The sequence below is a fragment of the Ovis canadensis genome, chromosome 3 (genome assembly GCF_042477335.2).
Source record: "Ovis canadensis isolate MfBH-ARS-UI-01 breed Bighorn chromosome 3, ARS-UI_OviCan_v2, whole genome shotgun sequence".
Lineage (NCBI taxonomy): Eukaryota > Metazoa > Chordata > Mammalia > Artiodactyla > Bovidae > Ovis > Ovis canadensis.
Window position 1 is genome coordinate 2,096,925 of NC_091247.1, and position 18,603 is coordinate 2,115,527.

General features: G+C 65.2%; 1 protein-coding gene and 1 long non-coding RNA gene across 2 annotated transcripts; one reads left to right on the plus strand and one right to left on the minus strand.

Annotated features, from left to right (window-relative positions):
• Positions 1-54: 54 nt before the first annotated feature.
• LOC138435337 (uncharacterized) lies at positions 55-3,108 on the plus strand. Its single transcript, XR_011255045.1, has 2 exons — positions 55-659; positions 1,548-3,108. It is a non-coding gene; the product is annotated as an uncharacterized lncRNA (long non-coding RNA).
• Positions 3,070-18,583, minus strand: WDR5 (WD repeat domain 5). The gene is made up of 15 exons (XM_069579817.1): positions 18,458-18,583; positions 17,738-17,813; positions 15,273-15,432; positions 14,507-14,615; positions 14,124-14,197; positions 13,690-13,779; positions 13,463-13,552; positions 13,251-13,334; positions 8,915-8,970; positions 7,322-7,368; positions 5,527-5,602; positions 5,064-5,097; positions 4,768-4,842; positions 4,279-4,366; positions 3,070-3,448 (listed from the first exon to the last, which is right to left on the minus strand). Exons 3-15 carry the CDS (start codon positions 15,351-15,353, stop codon positions 3,348-3,350), a joined length of 1,005 nt encoding a protein of 334 aa, XP_069435918.1. The 5' UTR covers positions 15,354-15,432; positions 17,738-17,813; positions 18,458-18,583; the 3' UTR covers positions 3,070-3,347.
• Positions 18,584-18,603: the final 20 nt, after the last annotated feature.

Below are 18,603 nucleotides of genomic sequence, written 5' to 3' on the forward strand. Positions count from 1 at the left end.
GTACACGTGCGCCGCGGGGACAGGCACCTACGCGACTCCACTCCCGCCGCTCTTGGAGCTGCTTGGCTTTTCTTCATAACACAAAGTGGCCACGGCTCTCGAGTACCTGGAGCAGGCGTGTCGCACCTCCTCATCCCCACCCAGCCACAGAGTCGGGGGCACGGCCAGGGACGCGCCCCGGGCATCAGGACCCCCGGGTGGCTTCCGTTTCCCGTCGGAGCGGGGCGCAGGCGCAGGGGCGGGGAGGCGCGGCGGGAGGCCCGGGCGGCCAGCGGGGCCTGCAGGTGGCTGTGCTCGGCCACTCGCGGCTTCTCTCTTTGCGGCTCCACTCGTAAAGAATCCGCCCGCAGTGCGGGAGACCTGGGTTCGATTCCTGGGTTGGAAGGTCCCCCGGAGACGGGAACGGCTACCCAGAGCAGCATTCTGGCCTGGAGAACTCCATGGACTGTTATAGTCCCTGCCCGCAGAGTCGGTCGCCACTTTCACTTCCACTTCGGCATCAGACATTCAAGGAACAAACAGTAGCTGAGCAGCCCCGCTCTGCGGGGAACGGTCCAGGCAGGAGAGGGCCCAGCCCCAGGAGCTCACATGCTAGACCATTCCAGAGTCTTAATGGACACTTCAGGCGGCGAGCAGAGCACGCGGCAGTGGTCGGGAAGGTGGGGCCCAAGACACCCGGGATCAGGACTGAAGGGAGGGAGTGAGGAGCCATGGGGACTCTGGGAGGACCGTCCAGACCAGGAGAGCGAGTGCAGAGGCTTCACCGCCCAGCCAGTGCGGCTGCAGGGTGGGGTCAGAGGGCAAGGGCTACTGGCCAGGGTACCAGGGAGCAGCAGAGGGTGTCCCACAGCTGAGGGTCAGGCCTGGCGGCTCGGAGGGCAGGGTGGAGAAGGCGGGGGGCTGGTCCAGGTCACGAGAAGTGGTCACTCGGGACACACGAGGTGAAGGTCGGGCGCAGGAGGAGCAGGTTTGGGGAGCTGGGGGGCTGCGACTCGGCCTGGACCCCAGGCAGCAGGTCTGGCCTGTGGACCGGACACTGCCACTCGTCAGCACGCTGGCCATGTTTAAAGCCACGAGGCCGGTCAGGCCGCTTAGGAGAGCATGGACAGAGGCAAATGAGGCCCGAGGCCTGGCGGGGCCGTCCCCACGCTCTCGGGCAGTCAGTCTGCCCCCCACCAGCCCCTGCTCTCCGGCCCTCCCACCATCTCCCGAAGGCCTCGCCTCAACCCTCCCCGCTCCCCTGCACCCCAACCTTTTGATGAACAGGTCTCATGTCAGGAAAACACGTGACCTTAAAACAGGCCAAAGATGGCCAGGTGTCCAGTCCAGAGTGCCGTGCAGAGGTGCCCGCTGTGGTCTACAGGCAGTTTCACAACCGCCATCGCGGGCTGTCCACAGACCCTTATCCTCAGAAACATCAAGCCGTGCCCCGCGGGGTGTCCAGCCCTGGGGTCCTGTGGAGTTTCACCAGGTCTGAACCCCCCTGCGAATCCATCTCCCGCTGCCTGTGTAGAAACCTCCTTTGAACCCGTCGTCACATCTTACAGGTTTCCTCACTGACTCACGTAAAACCTCCGTGGAGTGTGCACTGGCTGAGTCGTGCACTGGCTGAGTCGTCGTCTGCCTCCTGCCGTTCCTGACCCCAGCGCTCCACCCCTGCCCCATCCCACTCCAGTAACAGCTACATGTTAAGAAAGGTAAGTGCTTCTTTGGGAACAAAATTACAAGACAGGAAATTCTTTATTTTCAAAAAGAGAATGCATTTTTACATAAATCTACAACAGAGAATTCAAATGTAGAAAAAATAAACTATATTCAAGGACACGGCACTCTGCACACATGCCCCTGCCCCGGGGCGAGTCCGACACCAGAACCAACAAAACCCAAAGAACCTCAACCTTGGTCGAGGGAAAACCAAGGCCGCCACCGCCACGCGGCCTCAGCGTCTCCCACCCAGACGCTCAGGCTCTGCAGGCTCGGGGGTCCCTGCGCTGGCGGTTCATTCCTACGGCAGCCGAGCCATCGGCATTTCTGCTTCTGAAGGGGAGGCTGGGGGAGAGTAGCGGGGTGGTCCCCTGGTGCCTGTGACTGTCCTCGGTGCCACAGCGGCCGCTGGGCGGCGGCCTCCTGCTTCCTCGTCTGCAGAGCTCCCTGGAGGCCGAGGACTGGCCTTGCCACTGGACCCAAGCAGGGGACACGCCTCCACCACAGAGGCCTCGGGATGCCAGGTGGACCCGCTGCAGGGAGGGGCCCCCGTGAACGGCAGCAGCTCCCTGACTGCGCTGCCCTGCAGTCAGCGCCCCCAACTCCCACGGGCCTGCTGGCAGGGAGAGGCCCCTGATCAGAGCCCAGGTGGGCAAGGCGGGTGGATGACACCATCTCCCTGTGAGAAGCCAGCTCCCGAGCCCACCCGTCCTGAGGCTGGTGGCGGGGGGACCAGACCAGGACTGCCCGCCCCTGCCCTCGCCAGCGTCTGCCATGGACCACGAGACATCGCAGGGGCCTGGGTGTCTCTGCAACGAGGAACCCCACCGCCTGCCCGCAGCCCCACACCTACGTGCCGGGAGCCGGCAGGGCACTGGCTAGTCCTCTGCGGTCCTGGGCTCCGCAGGATGGAGTGGACACGGCGTTCAGGGGATCTGCCAGAAATCCTTTCAACCTCCTGCCGACTGTGAGACTTCTCGTAAAAGAGCCATGCGGAGAAGAGCGCCGGGTGAGAGCTCGGCTGCCTTCAGCACGGCTCAGGGTGCTGCTTGTCGTGTGACCAGCCGTGGGACCAACGGAAGCACTGAGGGTGGTCCCCACGCCAGCGTCACGGGGGAACGACCCCAAAGCACAGGCTTTCAATGGACATCGCGCAGTGTGCGCTCTGTGCTCCCCAGACAGACTCAGGCCGCGTGGTCACGGGCAGGACGCTGTCACCAGAGCGTCACTGAACACACGAGAGACGGCCCTCTGAGACTGGCAGCCAGAGCCCATGCTGGTGACGGTCACAGCGCCGGCGCCGGGTGAAGAAACCGCAAAAATGGTACAGGATAGTGACCGGAAAAAGACACAACTCGTGATAAATTGAACTTCACCTTTTTGTAATAAAAAATTAAAAATTTCTGTGGACTCTCTGAACACAATATTTCTGTGGACTCTGAACACAATACAGCCTGGGAACTCTTCCCCGGACGGTGAGAAAGGAATTGGCAAAAACGTCACCAGCAACCTCCAGACCCTCAAGTGGGAGACACGCCCCAGCCAAGTCTCTCCAGGGGCAGCTCAGGCCCAAGCCCCGCGGCCCCGGGCCGGGCCGGGAGCCTCTCCGAGGGGGGGCCTCCGGCAGCGCCCGGCGCCCGGGTCTAACAGTCGCTCTTCCAGAGCTTGATGGTCTTGTCGTTCTCCAGGGCGGCCGAGGCGACGATGTTCTCCGTCGGGTGGCACGCCGTCGAGATGACGACGTCTGCGAACAGATGGTCGGCGTCGGTGCCCCCGTGGGCCTGGCCTCCCCACGGGGCCACCCACCGAGCACTCAGCACCCAGAGCCAGGGTTCAGGGCGGGGGGACAGCAGGGGGCCCCGCCCAGGCCCCCGCGAGGCAAGGGGTGCCCCATGGGCCAGAGGCATGCTGGGGCCGCCGCCAAGCTCGCAGCGCGGACGTCGCACCCCCCACACCCGCACCACAGCTGCCCCCCTCCCGGCATGGGCCCTGATGCCCTGTGGGGCCGGCTCTGTGAGTCCACCCGGGGCGGGCACAGCAGATCCCATCATGAGCTGCCCCCGGCATCAGGCCAGTCAGTGCGTTTATAGCTTTTCAGGAAATGGAACCCCAGCATTTTCCCTCTGGCTGGGGCGGCTTCAAGTGAGCCTCTGAGTGTCCTGCCCGCGCAGCAGAAGCCACAAGCTGACAGCGGAGACCAAAGGCGGTGGGCAGGGGCAGGCCCTGCTCCCAGGGGAACTGCGTTCTTAGGGAGAGGGTGTCGCCCCGGGCAGCTAAGGGCTCCACACTGCTGGCCCCTGAGCGCTGGGGAGAGGAGCATGGAGGGGGCGCCCAGGAGGAGCCCGGGTCAACAGCGCCACCTCCACATGGGGCCCCAGACATTCCCGGGAGGCCACGGGCCACAGTGACTTCAGAGCTGGGCAGCTGGCTGCTGGGAATGAGTAGTTAAAGCTGGGGCTAGACCGTCCCGACAGCCCCACAAGGGGAGGCATCAGACTGTCCCCCGACAGCCCTGAATCAGGAGGCGCCGCCCTGGCGCTGGGCAGTGCCGGCGGCAGCTGACGCCCCGCTCACCTGTGTGGCCCTGAAGCTTCTGCACAATCTCCTTGGTCTGCAGGTTCCAAATGTAGACGAGGTTGTCCTCCGAGCCTGACACGATCCACTGCGTTCAGCAGGGGGCAGGGGCACGGGGAGAGAGCCGGGTCAGGGCGCCTGTGCGGCCCGACCACAGTCTGCGCCCACGGCCTCGGCAGGGCACGCAGCCCCCAAACTATCCCCGTCCAGACGCCGTCCCACCGCCTGGCCCTCGCCTCGGGGCGGCTTCTGGGACGCTGGCTGTCAGTCACAGCCCAGCTGCTCACCACAAGGCTCCTGCCTGAGCCTGAGGGTCGGGAGGGTGCCAGTGGGGCCCAGGCAGAGGGGGCAGGGCGCCCCCAAACAAGCAGGCTGCAGAGGGGCCTTCACACTGGCAACGTCCAGAAAGCTCCTGCCTGCTCTGTGGGCGAGAGGACCGGGCCTGCCCGCAGGAGGGGCCGGGAAGCCGCAGGGCTGGAGACGACTCACCTTCCCCCCGGTGACGGAAAAGTTGGCGAAAATGCAGTACTTCTCGTTCTTGTGGCCCGTGTACGTCTTCAGGCACTGAAACGGCAGGGACGCCGCTCAGCCACGGCCGCCCCGTGCCCCGCGTGACCGCCCGGCTCTGAGCACCGTGAGCCCCGCCCCACAGCCCACCCAGGCCAAGCTCTAACCCGCATCGCGGGGACATCTGCACCAAACCAACTCCACAGTCACGCTCTGCGCCCCGAGGCCACAGCCCAGGACCCTCAGGAGCCCCGGAGACCCTCGCTGTGGTCACCCACCTTGCCTTTGCTGTAGTCCCAGAGCTTCAGCGTGCTGCAAGGCAGAGGGGCCAGGTCAGTGCACGGCGCCCAGGGGCAGGGGCCCCGCGAGGCAGCCGGGGGTGAGGATGCCCAAGAGGACCATGGGAGCCCCAGGCACGCCGGTAAGGGGTCCTCAGGACCCCTGTGAAGGGTGAGGGAAGCCTGTCCAGCACAGCCTTTCCTCCTCCCAGGGCGGACCCTGCGGGCAGCCCACCTGCACAGGAGGCTGAGCCCCAACAACCCCCAGGAGGGTGGCTGACGGCCAGTGATGCCCGCCCACAGCTGCTCGGGGAACAGCAGCGTGCCCACCACCCCTCGGGCAGGAGGGTCCCCAGTGCCCCAGCTGCACAGACGGGCCCCCGGCGTAGCCCCGGCAGGGAGGGACGGTCTCGGGCTGGGGCCTGGCCGCACACCCACGCCGGGCAGGCACGGCAGCGCTTACTTGTCCAAGGTGGCGGCCAGGATGTACTTGCCATTCGGAGAGAACTTCACAAAGGACACGGGGGGGTTGTCGTCATCTGCGTGGAGCACAGACGTGGCTGCCGGGGGGCCCTGGCTGCCGGGGGGGCTCCCCCACCACCGCCCAGTGAGGTCACCACCACGTGTGCGCACACTGCCACCGCCCACCACTCGTGCCAGCATGAGAGCCGCTCCGCCCCGTGACCCCCCGGACAGGAGCGCTTCAGGAACAAAGGCCCTGGGGCCAGACGGCCTCAGGAGGCCGGGCCTTCAGGCGCCCCCGGGCCACTTCCCCTCAGGGCACAGAGAAGGCCTCGGGGTGGCCGTCTCACACGGGGCTTGCCCACACCCAGCTGCCCTGCGGACATGGCCGCCAGGATTCAGCGGGCCTGAAGGTCCTCCTGAAGGTCACAGTGGGTCAGCGCAGATTCTCCCTGGAAACCACCTGGCTATGCCACGCCCACAGCCCCACTCCTGACTCGGGGGGCAGCACGCCCGGGGGCCCTAGGGACGCGGGGCGGAGCTGCTGGCTGGGCAGGGCCGGCCTGGGAGGCACGTGGCCCGGTGACCGAGCCGCCCCCGCCTGTGGAGGAGCCCCGAGTGCACCCTGGTGAGGGACCGCGTGGCCCTGGGTCCCGAGCACCGGGGGGGCCCGCGCGTTACCACCTCGGGGGGCCCAGGCCTGCGCCCCGCGCACAGGGGGCCGCTGCTCTCTCTGCCGGGCAGACACTGGAAAGGCACAGGGGGGCACGTGAGGGCCGCCCCGCAGCTGGGACAGGCTCGACCAAGGACGGCCTGAGGGCCTGACGCCCCAGAGCCGAGGTCGGGTGGGGCAGCTGCCTGTAACCTCGGGCCTCGGCTCCCGCCCAGCCGTGGGGCGGCCACAAGCTCAGCTAGAAGCCCTCACTCGGCCACGGGCACGAGGACACAGGTGGGGGCGCCCAGACCCACGGATGGTGCCACGTCTCGGTCAGAGCGCGCAGAGTGAGAAAACCACAGAGGCCACCGGAAACCCGCCCCACCCTCCTGCCCTAAGCCTGGCTGCGCAGACCGTGCCGCAGAGGCAGGTTACGTCAGACAAGGAGGCTGTGTGGGCCTCAGGGACCAAGCCATCTGACCAGCCTCCTGGGACCTGCAGGAGGAGGTGGGGACGCCCACAGAGGGCTAGCAGGGAGGCCACGGAGAGGGCCCAGGCAGAGCCAGCCCTGCCCACGCCCTGGCCGTGGACTCCAGCCTCCAGGCGCGGGCACAGGTTTCTACTGTTGAAGCCACCCACCCAGCCTGCACAGGCCTGTGGTGGTGGCCGGAGCAGACCCTCAGAGCCACGCCTGCCCCCACAACAGGCCAGGGCAGGAGGCAGGCCCGGCCCGTGGAGCCCGCCAACTCACCCGACACGGCAGAGGCCTTCCATCGGGACTCAGAGATCGGCCGCCCGACAGTAACCCCTCCCCGCCCCCGTCAGCCTCGCAGGCCCGAGGCCCTGGGGGCCCCTCAGCCACCCTCTGGACACACATACACCCTGCCCGGCGGCACCGCTGGCCACACAGAGCACGCTGCCTTTCCACGGCACCACCCCCACCCCCGGCACAGCCCCACACCGTCTGCAGAGACCCCAGAGCCTCCAGCCCTAGCAGACGGGGCTCGAGGAGGGCCCCAGCCAGGCTGGACGGCAACGCTGAGCGGGAAGGAGCCGGGGAGAAGGGGTGGCCGGGGAGGAGGAGCCCCCGCGGGAGAAAGGGCGTCCCTGAAGGATGCGGCTGCAGGCCACCCCCACTCACCGATGAGCGTCTTTAGGCACTGGCCCGAGGCGGTGTCCCAGATCCGACTGCAAAGCAACAGGCACAGCGGTGACCTCGGGGCACAGGCCCGCCTCCCGTCCTGATGCCTCGCTCCCTCGCTCAGTCTCTCTCAGCGCCACGGGGAGACAGTGGAGGAGAGCACGGCTGGCCCGCTCCGCACCCACGGCCACCGGCCTGACCCGCCCGCCTGCAGGCTCTGCAGGCACCGGCACGCCAAGCACGCAGCCCCGGGGGCAGCACTTCTCACACAGACAGCGTCATCGCGGGCGCTCGTCTGGATGGCCTCTGGTTCAGGGACAAGAGAGCCTGTTCTAAGAGCCGACACTCCCTGGCTGGACGTGCGGGCGTCACGCCAAGCCAGCCGGGGTGCACGTGTGATTTCTGCCAGCACGACACCCCAGCTCCTAGAGATCAGCCTCGGTCCACTCCTCACACCACGACTTTCTCTTCCTCTCACGTCAGCTGGAAATCCCAAGGTGCACTGGGTGATGAAGGAAACAGGGACGTGCGGACTGTCCACAGGCCACACACGGCTCCTCACACGTAGGCCACACACGGCTCCTCACACGTAGCACACACACGGCTCCTCACACGTAGCACACACACGGCCTGCGGCACGGTCGGCCCCGCCGCGCCCCGGGAGCCCTGCTGCAGAGCCACCGCCGCCGGCTGAGTGCGCTCACACACAGCCGGGCCCGCACGGCCAGGCCCTCGGCGCAGCCCCAGCCGGTCCTGAGCCCCTGGCCTCCTGCAGCTCCACCTGCTCGCCCCGTCTCGGCCCCCGGCCGAGGCCCCGTCTCTGCCAGCCCACCTACCCACCTCTCCCAAGCCTGGACCGATGCGCGCTGTTTCTTGAAAACAAGTGTTCAGGGGGCTTTGACCCACACTTGCCGGCGTCGCCTATGGGGCACAGCCAGGCCCGCGGCAGCACACCCCGCGGCCCGGCGCTGCCGCGGTTTCTCACGCACGCCACTTCTGTCACTCCAGCTCCTCTTATCGGGGCTAAACGTGGACAAATTTCTTTCTCCCTCGTAGCTGGAGAGCCCCCTGTGGGCCACGGGTCTGGCCAGTGACTGCTGTGACACCACTCTGCACCCCCAGACCGCACTCACACGTGATGAGTCAGCTTACAGCATCCTCCCTGCACCTCCCCGCACATCTCACAGCGTCCAGACAGCACGCCCGCCGCGAGTGTCGAGGCCACGGGCCTGGCCTCAGACAGCGAGCTCTGGAGACGATGCCCCACCTCCCCCCGCCGACACGGCCCCTGGGAAGGGACCTGGGCTCTCAGCACCTTCTCAGGACCCTGACGTCCCCAGCAGGGCACGCGACGATGCGCACGTCGGCACACCTTTCCTCCACCACCCCCCTCACCAGGGCCACGCGCTTAGGACGCCCAACCTCCAGGGCCCACAGGGAGCCACGACCGGGACAGCTGCACCTCCCCCACCCCACCTGCCCCGTGGGCCCGCCCAGGGAGCAGAGGCTTCCGCCAGATGCCCAGAGGCACAGACAGTGCAAGGAAAGGCCTTCAGATATTCGCTGGCTCAGGCAAGCCAGACCGTCACTTACCAGAGGCCATCATAGCTGCTGGAAACGATCAAGGATCCGTCTCGATTAAAGTGAACCTGAGGATGAAGGAGAGGGAGGAACAGAAGCTCACGCTGAGACCCTCAACACAGACTGGCCCACGGGGCCGGCTCCCGCATTCCAGCCCCACAGCAAAGACACACACACGGGGCAGCGCTGAGCCTCTGGCTCCCCGAGACTCTGAGAGACGCACGAGCAACACGGGGCAGCGCTGAGCCCCCCAACTCCCCGAGACTCAAGAGACGCACGAGCAACGTGGAGCAGCGCTGAGCCCCCCGGCTCCCCGAGACTCAAGAGACGCACGAGCAACGTGGAGCAGCGCTGAGCCCCCCGGCTCCCCGAGACTCAAGAGACGCACGAGCAACGTGGAGCAGCGCTGAGCCCCCCGGCTCCCCGAGACCCTGAGAGACGCACGAGCAACGTGGAGCAGCGCTGAGCCCCCCGGCTCCCCGCGACCCTGAGAGACGCACGAGCAACGTGGAGCAGCGCTGAGCCCCCCGGCTCCCCGAGACTCTGAGAGACGCACGAGCGACACGGGGCAGCGCTGAGCCCCCCGGCTCCCCGAGACTCTGAGAGACGCACGAGCAACACGGGGCAGCGCTGAGCCCCCCGGCTCCCCGAGACCCTGAGAGACGCACGAGCGACGTGGAGCAGCGCTGAGCCCCCCGACTCCCCGAGACTCTGAGAGACGCACGAGCGACACGGGGCAGCGCTGAGCCCCCCGGCTCCCCGAGACTCTGAGAGACGCACGAGCAACACGGGGCAGCGCTGAGCCCCCCGGCTCCCCGAGACCCTGAGAGACGCACGAGCGATGTGGAGCAGCGCTGAGCCCCCCGACTCCCCGAGACTCTGAGAGACGCACGAGCGACACGGGGCAGCGCTGAGCCCCCCGGCTCCCCGCGACCCTGAGAGACGCACGAGCAACGTGGACGAGGTGGCCACTGCCGCCCGGGGCCTCAAGCAAGTTCGCTTCGTGACGGGAGACACACGAGGAAAACCAAGCCCGAAAACATCTGGAGGCTTTCAATCACAGACCACAAAACACACGGGGGAAAGGGAACACACACGGCCAACCCAGGCCCCTGCTCCGCGGGGAGAGGCCCAGCTGGCGGGAGCCTGTCTGTGGACGCGGGCACGGCGGTGGTCTGAGCACGGCTTCCACCAAGAGAGGAGAGTCAGGAGAGACACCCACCTATTCAGACACTCCCGAGTATCGCTCACGCGCGTACCCCTGCCCATTGAGCACCCCCAGAACCACGAGGCACCCACATCGCTGCTCCGAGTGCCCAGACTCCGACCCCCGGGATGCCCAAGCCAGCATGAGCTTTCCAGACAAGGCGGGAACATGACCCAGGCTACTCCAAACCATGCGGCTGGGGAGAGGCGCAGCCTGCAGGTGGGAGGCGGGCCTGGGCTGTCTCCACACCAGGCTCTACCTGAATGCGCGACGGGGACGGACGAGACACCCCTGCTGAGCGACAGCCCCCTGACCAGCCCTGGCTCCCGACTGGCTGGTCTTTGGTTTGCCCTCTCTTTTTTCCGACTGACTCTCTGCTTGAACAGCAAGAGCAACCAACATCAGCAGTTCGAGTTCTGGGCAGGACGAGCCGCCTCACAGCAAACGACCCCGGGGGAACATCATGCACGCTGCTGCACACGGTGCCTGCCCTGTGCGAGGCCCCAGAGCCTGCGTCTCCCACGCTCCCAGCAGAGGCCGGCCCGGGGCCACAGCTGGGAGAGCCGCCGTCCACCCGGCCCAGGGCCCGGGACGGGGCCACGTGTGCCCCTTCCACGTCTCAGCCGCTGCGGCAGGAAGCAACAGGTGAAACGAGCCTGAGGTACTTCATTTCACCCTGTGTCCCCTGGAGGAGGGCAAGGCAGCCCACGCCAGCGTTCTCGCCTAGAGAATCCTGTGCACAGACGCGCCCGGGGGCTACAGTCCGCGGGGGTACAGAGTCAGACACGATGGAAGCGCACACGGGCGCCCGCGCCTGAAACACCACCTCAACACATCGCCAGCACCAGAGATCGCCAGCGGGACACCTGGCTCTCCTCCTCGGTGCTCGGAGTCCTGGAAACCCGCGAGGCTCGCTTTCTCCCACTCCCTCACACCTGAGTCGGGACGCTGCCCGGGTGGCCGGGGGCCTCCGTGTGGACGACGTGGTCCCTGAGGAGCCGTGGTTGCTGGCCCCGCCCGGCGCCCCCGCGGCTACCTCTCCCCGCCCTCTGCCCCACGTGCTCCTCAGCCTCCCAAGGCAACTTTCTCACAAACTCGCAGCACCTGAGCTCATCACACTCAATGCTTTGAACCTGCAAACTGTGATCTGACGGAAGCCCCTCGCAGGTGATGCTGAGAGGGCCCAGAGCCCGCAGGGCGCCCCACCCTGATCCTGACACGTTCAGAGGGCACAGCCAGCAAACACGAGGCATCCCTCTGCACCAGCGCCGGGGGAGGGCAGGACAGCCACAATGAGCACCACACACCAAGCGGCACGCAGACCCAGGCTCTGCCAACACCCACCCATGGGCGCCGTGGCACAACCGTGCCGCCCTGGGCTTCTCCCCTCTCCACGGAGTGAGAGCCGCCAGTCGGCGCCCACCGGGGGGACCAGCAGAAGGTGTCGGCCACCAGCAGGCACAGAGCTGGAAGGAGCCCCAGACCCTCACCCAAGCAGGCAGAGCTGCAGTAGGACACCCTGACCTACAGCCCCCCTCCCTCCAACAGCAGGGGTGCGCTGGAAAACATGGCTTTAAAACCATGGCGGGCACCGTCCTTGCAGCCCCAGGCATGGGCCGTGACACGGGGCCAGCGGGCCACGCCCGAGGCCAGCACCGTGCCAGGCGCTTCAAGCAGCCCATCCAGGTCAGTCACTCAGTCGTGTCCGACTCTGCAACCCCATGGACCGCAGCACGCCAGGCCTCCCTCTCCATCACCAACTCCTGGAGCTTGCTCGAACTCATGTCCATTGAGTCAGTGATGCCATCCAACCATCTCATCCTCTGTCGTCCCCTTTTCCTCCTGCCCTCAATCTTTCCCAGCATCAGGGTCTTTTCCAGTGAGTCAGCTCTTTGCATCAGGTGGCCAAAGTATTGGAGTTTCGGCCTCAGCATCAGTCCCTCCGATGAATATTCAGGGTCGATTTCCTTTAGGATGGACTGGATGGATCTCCTTGCAGTCCAAGGCACTCTCAAGAGTCTTCTCCAACACAATTTAAATGCATCAATTCTTCAGCGCTCAGCTTTCTTTTACAGTCCAGCTCTCGCATCCATACATGACCACTGGAAAAACCACAGCCTTAACTAGACGGACCTTTGTTGGAAAAGTCATGTCTCCGCTCTTTAATATGCTATGGAAGTTGGTCACAGTTTTCCTTCCAAGGACCAAGCGTCTTTTAATTTCATGGCTGCAGTCACCATCTGCAGTGGTTTTTGAGCCCTAAAAAATAAAGGCTGTCACTGTTTCCACTGTTTCCCCATCTGTTTGCCATGAAGTGATGGGAACTGGATACCATGATCTTAGTTTTCTGAATGTTGAGTTTTAAGCCAGCTTTTCCACTCTCCTCTTTCATCGAGAGGCTCTTTAGTTCTTCTTCGCTTTCTGCCATAAGGGTGGTGTCATCTGCATGTCTGAGGTTACTGATATTTCTCCCGGCAATCTTGATTCCAGCTTGCGCTTCATCCAGCCCCGAGCTTCTCATGATGCACTCTGCATGTTAAGTTAAATAAGCACGGTGACAATAACTAGCTCATTACACGTCCCCAAAAGGTCAAGGCCCTGAGCGCGGCATCAGTGGGACAAAGGCCTTCCATGGCTGAGAATGGTTAAAATCGCTCACCTACAGGACTTCAGGACCTGAAAAGGACCAACCGTTCGGTAACAAGACAGCCTGTTTACATGTGACTCCTACTTTTCAAAAGGTAAACTTGGCTAAAAAGCCACTTCTGGCTCTTTGTTGACAAAGAGACACTTTGCCTAATTCGTACACGGGGCAGTTTATGGCACATGGGTAGTTTAACCCTTGCACACTCACCCCATGCACGGGGGCGCCCAGAACAGCCACTGTGGACCACGCAGGGAGGATACCTTCCCCTCGACACCCCACGACTGGCCACCACGACCCCGGGACGCTCTGCCCACTACAGTCACCTCCACACCACACTCACCACACCAGCGGTCAACACCTGCACCGCTCAGCCCTCGCAGACCCGGCTCCCTGCCTGCCCTGTGAGACCCCATGCAGGGGCACCTCCCGCCCCCACCCCCTGGGCACAGGTCCCCAAGCACGGCCTCTGCCGTCGGGGCGGCGGCGGGACTCACGGCCGAGACGGGGTCTGAGTGGGCCGGCAAGGTCTTGAGGCACTTCCCTGTCTTCACGTCCCATATCCGCACGCTCTCGTCAAACTGAAGGCAAAGAGAGAGGTGACAGCGGTTCCGCGGGTGGAGCAGAGTGGGCAGCTGCCTGGCCCCGAGCCCCTCAGCGAGCAGCCCGGGAGCGCCCCCCGCCCCGCCCAGGGCAGCCACACACTTACGGAGCCCGAGACGATGAGGTTGGACTGGGGGTTGAAGTTACAGCAAAAGACGTAATTGCTGTGTCCCTTCAGGGTTTTCAGACACTTTCCCTAAAATGACATCGTTCCTGGGGATTATGTCCCCAAATATCGGCGTCAGGGTGACCCTGCCCCACCCAACCCGCAACAGCAGAAAAGCGCCTGACGACACACAGCCGCTCACCAGCCGCACCGTGTCCGGAGCTTACCGAGCTCACGTCCCAGATCTTCAGGGTTTTGTCATCTGAGGCGGAAACAAGGAGGTTAGAATCTGACGACCAGGCCACGTCGGATATGCCCTGCGGGAGGAGACATACGGTCATCGCTTTGACAAAACGGGACTAGCCAGCCAAAGTCAGACCCCCAACGTTCAACTGAAGATAACCAGACGTCACGCCCTCAGCTCGGGAGGACTGCACAGATGGACGCACGAGCCTGGCCCAGAAGCCTGTTCCCTGAGGCTCTGCCAGGCCTGCAGTCGGGCACAAATGCACCCGAGGAGGTCAAAGCTGGGAGGCAAATCGCCACCTAAAACACTGGGAAGGAGGCCCGAGTGGGGGGCTCCGACCTTAACCCGGCAGGCCTGGGAGTTGGGGTCCCCACGCCCAGCAGCAGCTTCAGTCAGGGTGGGGCGGAGACCTACCAGCTTGTGACCAGAGATGGTTTTCTCAAATTTCCCATCGTACGCTCCCCAAATCTTAATGAGTTTATCTGCAGCTGGAAGAAAGCAACGGCAGGCAGTCAAGGCCTCCAGCCAACACCTGGGCTGCCCACAGCCGCACCCGAGAAGCCGCGGTCCCCAGCACCTGTCACCAGGCTCCCCCGCCTGGCCCGTCTCTGCAGAGTCTCGCCCAGCAGTCACAGGGCAGGGGCACCAGAGGCTCATCCCCGGCGCAGGGCAGGGGCACCTACACGAACTCGCCAGCCACTCCCCCCAGAAGGCCCCCCGCCCGCTCGTCCCTGCAGAGTCTCAGCGCCAGGCACAGGGCAGAGTCTCGACCAGCAGCCACAGGCAGGGGCACCTACACGAGCTCGCCAGCCACTCCCCGTTGGGGCTGAACTTCACGGAGGACACAGCTTTCGTGTGGCCGGCCAGGGTGAACTTAAGAGCGTAGTTTGGCTTCACCGGCGTGGGCTGTTAAGGAGACAGCGCTGGTCAGCAAACAGTTACCCCACTGCCCACTGATCGCCAGTCTGGACGTGACGCCCAAGGTGTAAGGTCAAGCTCTGGACAGCGCCTCCGAGAGCCCTCATCCGCCTGAACACACGTGCCTGACCCTGAGCCTAGACTTCTGCACCAGCCCTGCTTCTCCCGTACTCTGCAATCCAGACTAGAAAACACGGGGACCCCTCCCGGAAGCACCCGCCCCCCCACCGTGCAGCCGGGAGCCCCAGCAGCGCCAGCCCTGCTTCGGCAGTCCCCCACCCGTGCCAAGGTCTGCCCCCCAAGCTCCCCTGAATCCTGCGCCCTTGGGCAGACCTGCCTGTTGCCTGCGGGCTACTCCACAGGGAAGGGTGGGACCAGAGTTGGAGAGCTTAACAAGAGACGTTGTCTGGGTCTCATAGAGACTCTTACAATCAAGACCAAGGGTTGACAAAGCCCCCTCCCTAGGTGACAGGTGGGGCATCCCCAACACGGCCCATAAAAGCACTGGCTGGGAATGCGGTTTGGAGTAAAAGCCAGCACTGTTTCAGTGGGAAGGGAGAACAGGCTTATGCACTTGAAATAACACTTCCAAGCGTCTCGCAGCCTCCGTGCCCTGGCCGTTCCCTGGGGCCCCCGGGGCCGCACCTTGCTCTGTGTGGCAGAGGATGACGGGGTGGGCTGTGCTCGGGCGGCCTCCGTCTCCGGCTTCTTCTCCTCGGTCGCCATGGCTCTGCAGCGCCCCGGGCGGAGAGGTCACAGCCCCGAGTGGAGGACGCGCCGTGGGCTGGCGTCTCCTGCTCCAAGCCTGCAGCGGGGGTCGGGCCGACACACATACCACGTTGCAAAGATGGGCGCCCTCCAGGGGCCCCCGGGTGGTGCCGTGGTTAAGAGTCTGCTTTTCCACGGCTGGGGCCGTGGGTTTAATCCCTGATCAGGGAACTAAGACCCCATATGCCACATGGTCCAGCCAAAAATAAATAAACTTACAAATAAAATATATCAAAAAGTTAGCGTCCAGGAAAGAGAACACACAGAGGACGGCCTTCCTGAGCCCTGCAGCGGGTGCTGGCCCAGGATGGGGGCCGCTCCGCCCCCTCCTCCTAGTCCTTCACAGACGTTGCTGCTCTTGCCCCACCTTTCAGCGGCGATTCCTGCTTTGTTACCCACACGTCTGCAGAAACACAGCAAAGTCCAGGCAGACAGAAGGCAATTCTCTGAAAGATCCCCTGATGCACTCAAAGCAAATCAGGGCCTCCCTGGCGGCTCCGTGGTAAGGAACCCGTCTGCCAAAGCAGGAGTCACGGGTTCGATCCCTGGTCTGGGAAGATCCCACGTGCGTGGAACAACAAAGCCTGCGCACCACAACTGCTCAGCCTGCGCTCTCGAGCCGGGAACCGCAACGACGGAGCTCACGCGGGGCCGCTCCTGAAGCCAACTACTGAAGCGCCCCAGAGCCGTGCTCCGCAACAAGAGGGAGCTCATGCAGCAAGACTCGGCAGTGCCAAAAATTAAAAGATGTATTAATAAAAAAGTAACCACGCATCCCTTGATCAGGAAACAAACATGCCAAGTGACAGGAGCTGAGCTGCAGGAATGCATCCAAGCCCCCAACAGCACTCCCAGCAATGCAACAGGGCCGAGAGCAGGAGCGCAGCCCCCGCGGCCCTCCTCCCGGGCTCAAGTCCGCCGAGAGCAGGCTGCAGACACATGGCCCCGTGAAGAATGCTAACAGCGAGAGGCTCACTGTCCCTGGTGAGGCGGCCACCAGGCAGCCGGAAAGCACAGCCCGGAGCCGGCCCTGCCGTGGAGTCCCTACCGCCCGGCCTTCCTAGAAGCCGGCGCCTGAAACACACCCAGACGCCTTGCCAGCCAGCTCGCTGCCGAAGATGGAGAGACTGTGGCGTGCAAGCGGGAACCTGGGGAACACCCATGCCAAGAGCCTGGCTTCCCCTATCACAGGAGGACATGCCATTACTGGGATATGTGGCACAGAAGCCAGGTGACTCTGGAAACAAGGGAAGGCATTATTCCAGAGCAGAGCCACCGAGACATCCCCCAAGCATCGCGGACCATCCAAGTCCGGAAGCTGGCACCACCGTGGGCCAAGGCGTTTACACACTGAAGTTCTAGCTCAGCGCTGAAAACTGCAGTCACACCGAGGCGGAACGAGTGGAAGCCGTCCAAAAGCACGTGCCCGGTCTCTTCCTGGAGGAGAAACCATCAAGCAACGCAGCAGTGCAGAGCCGGCCGGCCACCTGCTGCGAGGACCACGGCCCAGGGATGCAGCGGGCTCGCCCAGAGCGGAGCGGGGGAGGCCAGGGGCTGGTCGGTAAACCTGCCCGGGGGTAAGGTGCGGGCACAAGGCCGAGGCTCAGGAAGCGCTGGCTACTCGGTGAATACTGTTAGTGCAACCAGGCCCCGCCAATGGACCCAAGTGCTGCCTTCCCCTGGGTGGGCGGCACACTGGGTGGGCAGAGGAGCCAGGGCTCAGAGCTGGAGGGTCTGTTTCACAGAAGCCGGCCCCTGAGGGAGCCAGACCACAGCTAGGGCTGACAGAGGGGAAGCCCGAGGCGTGTCCACACGGAAAGCAAGTGGGAACAGAAGAGGCTCCGTTAGGGATGGGACGGCAGCTCTGAGGCCTGAGTAGCTCCTGTCAGCATAAAAGCCGAGACCTCCAGGTGAGGCGCGACTCCCGCAAACCTGCTGCCCTCAGCTGAGGAGCAGGGATACATAGGAGGTCTCACAGAGAAGGTGCCGGACTCCTCCCAGCTCAGCCCCTGCCCAACCCTTCCTTCAGCAAATCATTAACTGCACAAAACATCAGCCCAACTCTTGCAAATACAATACTCTTAACATGTGGAGCCAGCCTCCAGAGCAATTACCAACAGACCCCTCTTGGCACCCAGGTGAGCCCGGCCACCCAAGGCTGAGCCAACCGACTTGGGGGGTGGGGTGTGCTCTTGGTCAACCGGTAAAAGGCAAAACGCTCGGGGCTCCACCCCAGAGACTGGGCCCTCGCCCATGGGAAGAGAGAGGGGCCTCGAGCCGCCGGAGAGTCTGGGACCCCCGCTCTCGGCACTCCACCCGGGTTCTCAGACGCGCCAGCTTACCTCTCTGCCTCCTAAGGAGCCTCGCCAAGCTCGGAGGCAGTGTCTCACTCAGGACCTGCCAGCGTCGACAGGGAACCTGGGCGAGAAGAAACGGGGTGAGAGGGCTCCGGGGGGCATCTTCCACACCCCCGGAACGACTCTCGCAGGCCAGGCTGCAAGGGGTCTGAGGTTCCACTGCGGGAGCGCGGTGCGCTGTCCGTGGCCGCGGGCAGCCCCGCGACCCCGGAGCCCCGGGCCTTCCGGCGAGAAGGGGGCCCGGCTGCCTCGGGCAGGGGGCGGCTCCGCAGCTGAGGGCACCCAGGCGCGGGTTGGCCCAGTGGGTCGGGGTCTCTCCCTCTCTCTGGAAGCAGAGGGGGCGCCGCGCACGGCTGCGCTGGGGGGCCGCAGTCCCGGGGCCGGGGGGCTCGTCACCTGACCGCTGGGGGCGGGGAGGCCCCCCAGGCTCGGCGGTCCGGCCGGGCCCGTTCGCGCCGGGCTCGCGTCAGGGCAGAGGGCCGCCGGGCGCCCGGCGTCCGGCAGGGAGGAGGCGCGCGGCGCGGGCGCCCAGAGGCGAGACGGCCGGCGCGGGGCGTCCGCGCTGCGAGGCCCGGCGGGGCTGCACCCGGGCCGGGCCCGGGCCGCCGGAACACGTGCGGCGGCGGGGGCCGCGGGGGGCGCCGGCGTCCGCCCCGGCCCCGCGCCCCCCGGGGCGTGCCCGCCGGCCCGGCGGCCCCCGCTTACCTGCCCGGGGCGGCGAGCGGACTGAGGCGGGCGCTCCGGGCGTCGCGTCGGCCGCCGCCTGGGCGGGAGCCGGGCCGAGCTTGACTAGGCGGCTGGGCGGCAGCGCGCGTGCGCGGGCGCGGGGGGGGGGGGGGGCGGAGGCGGAC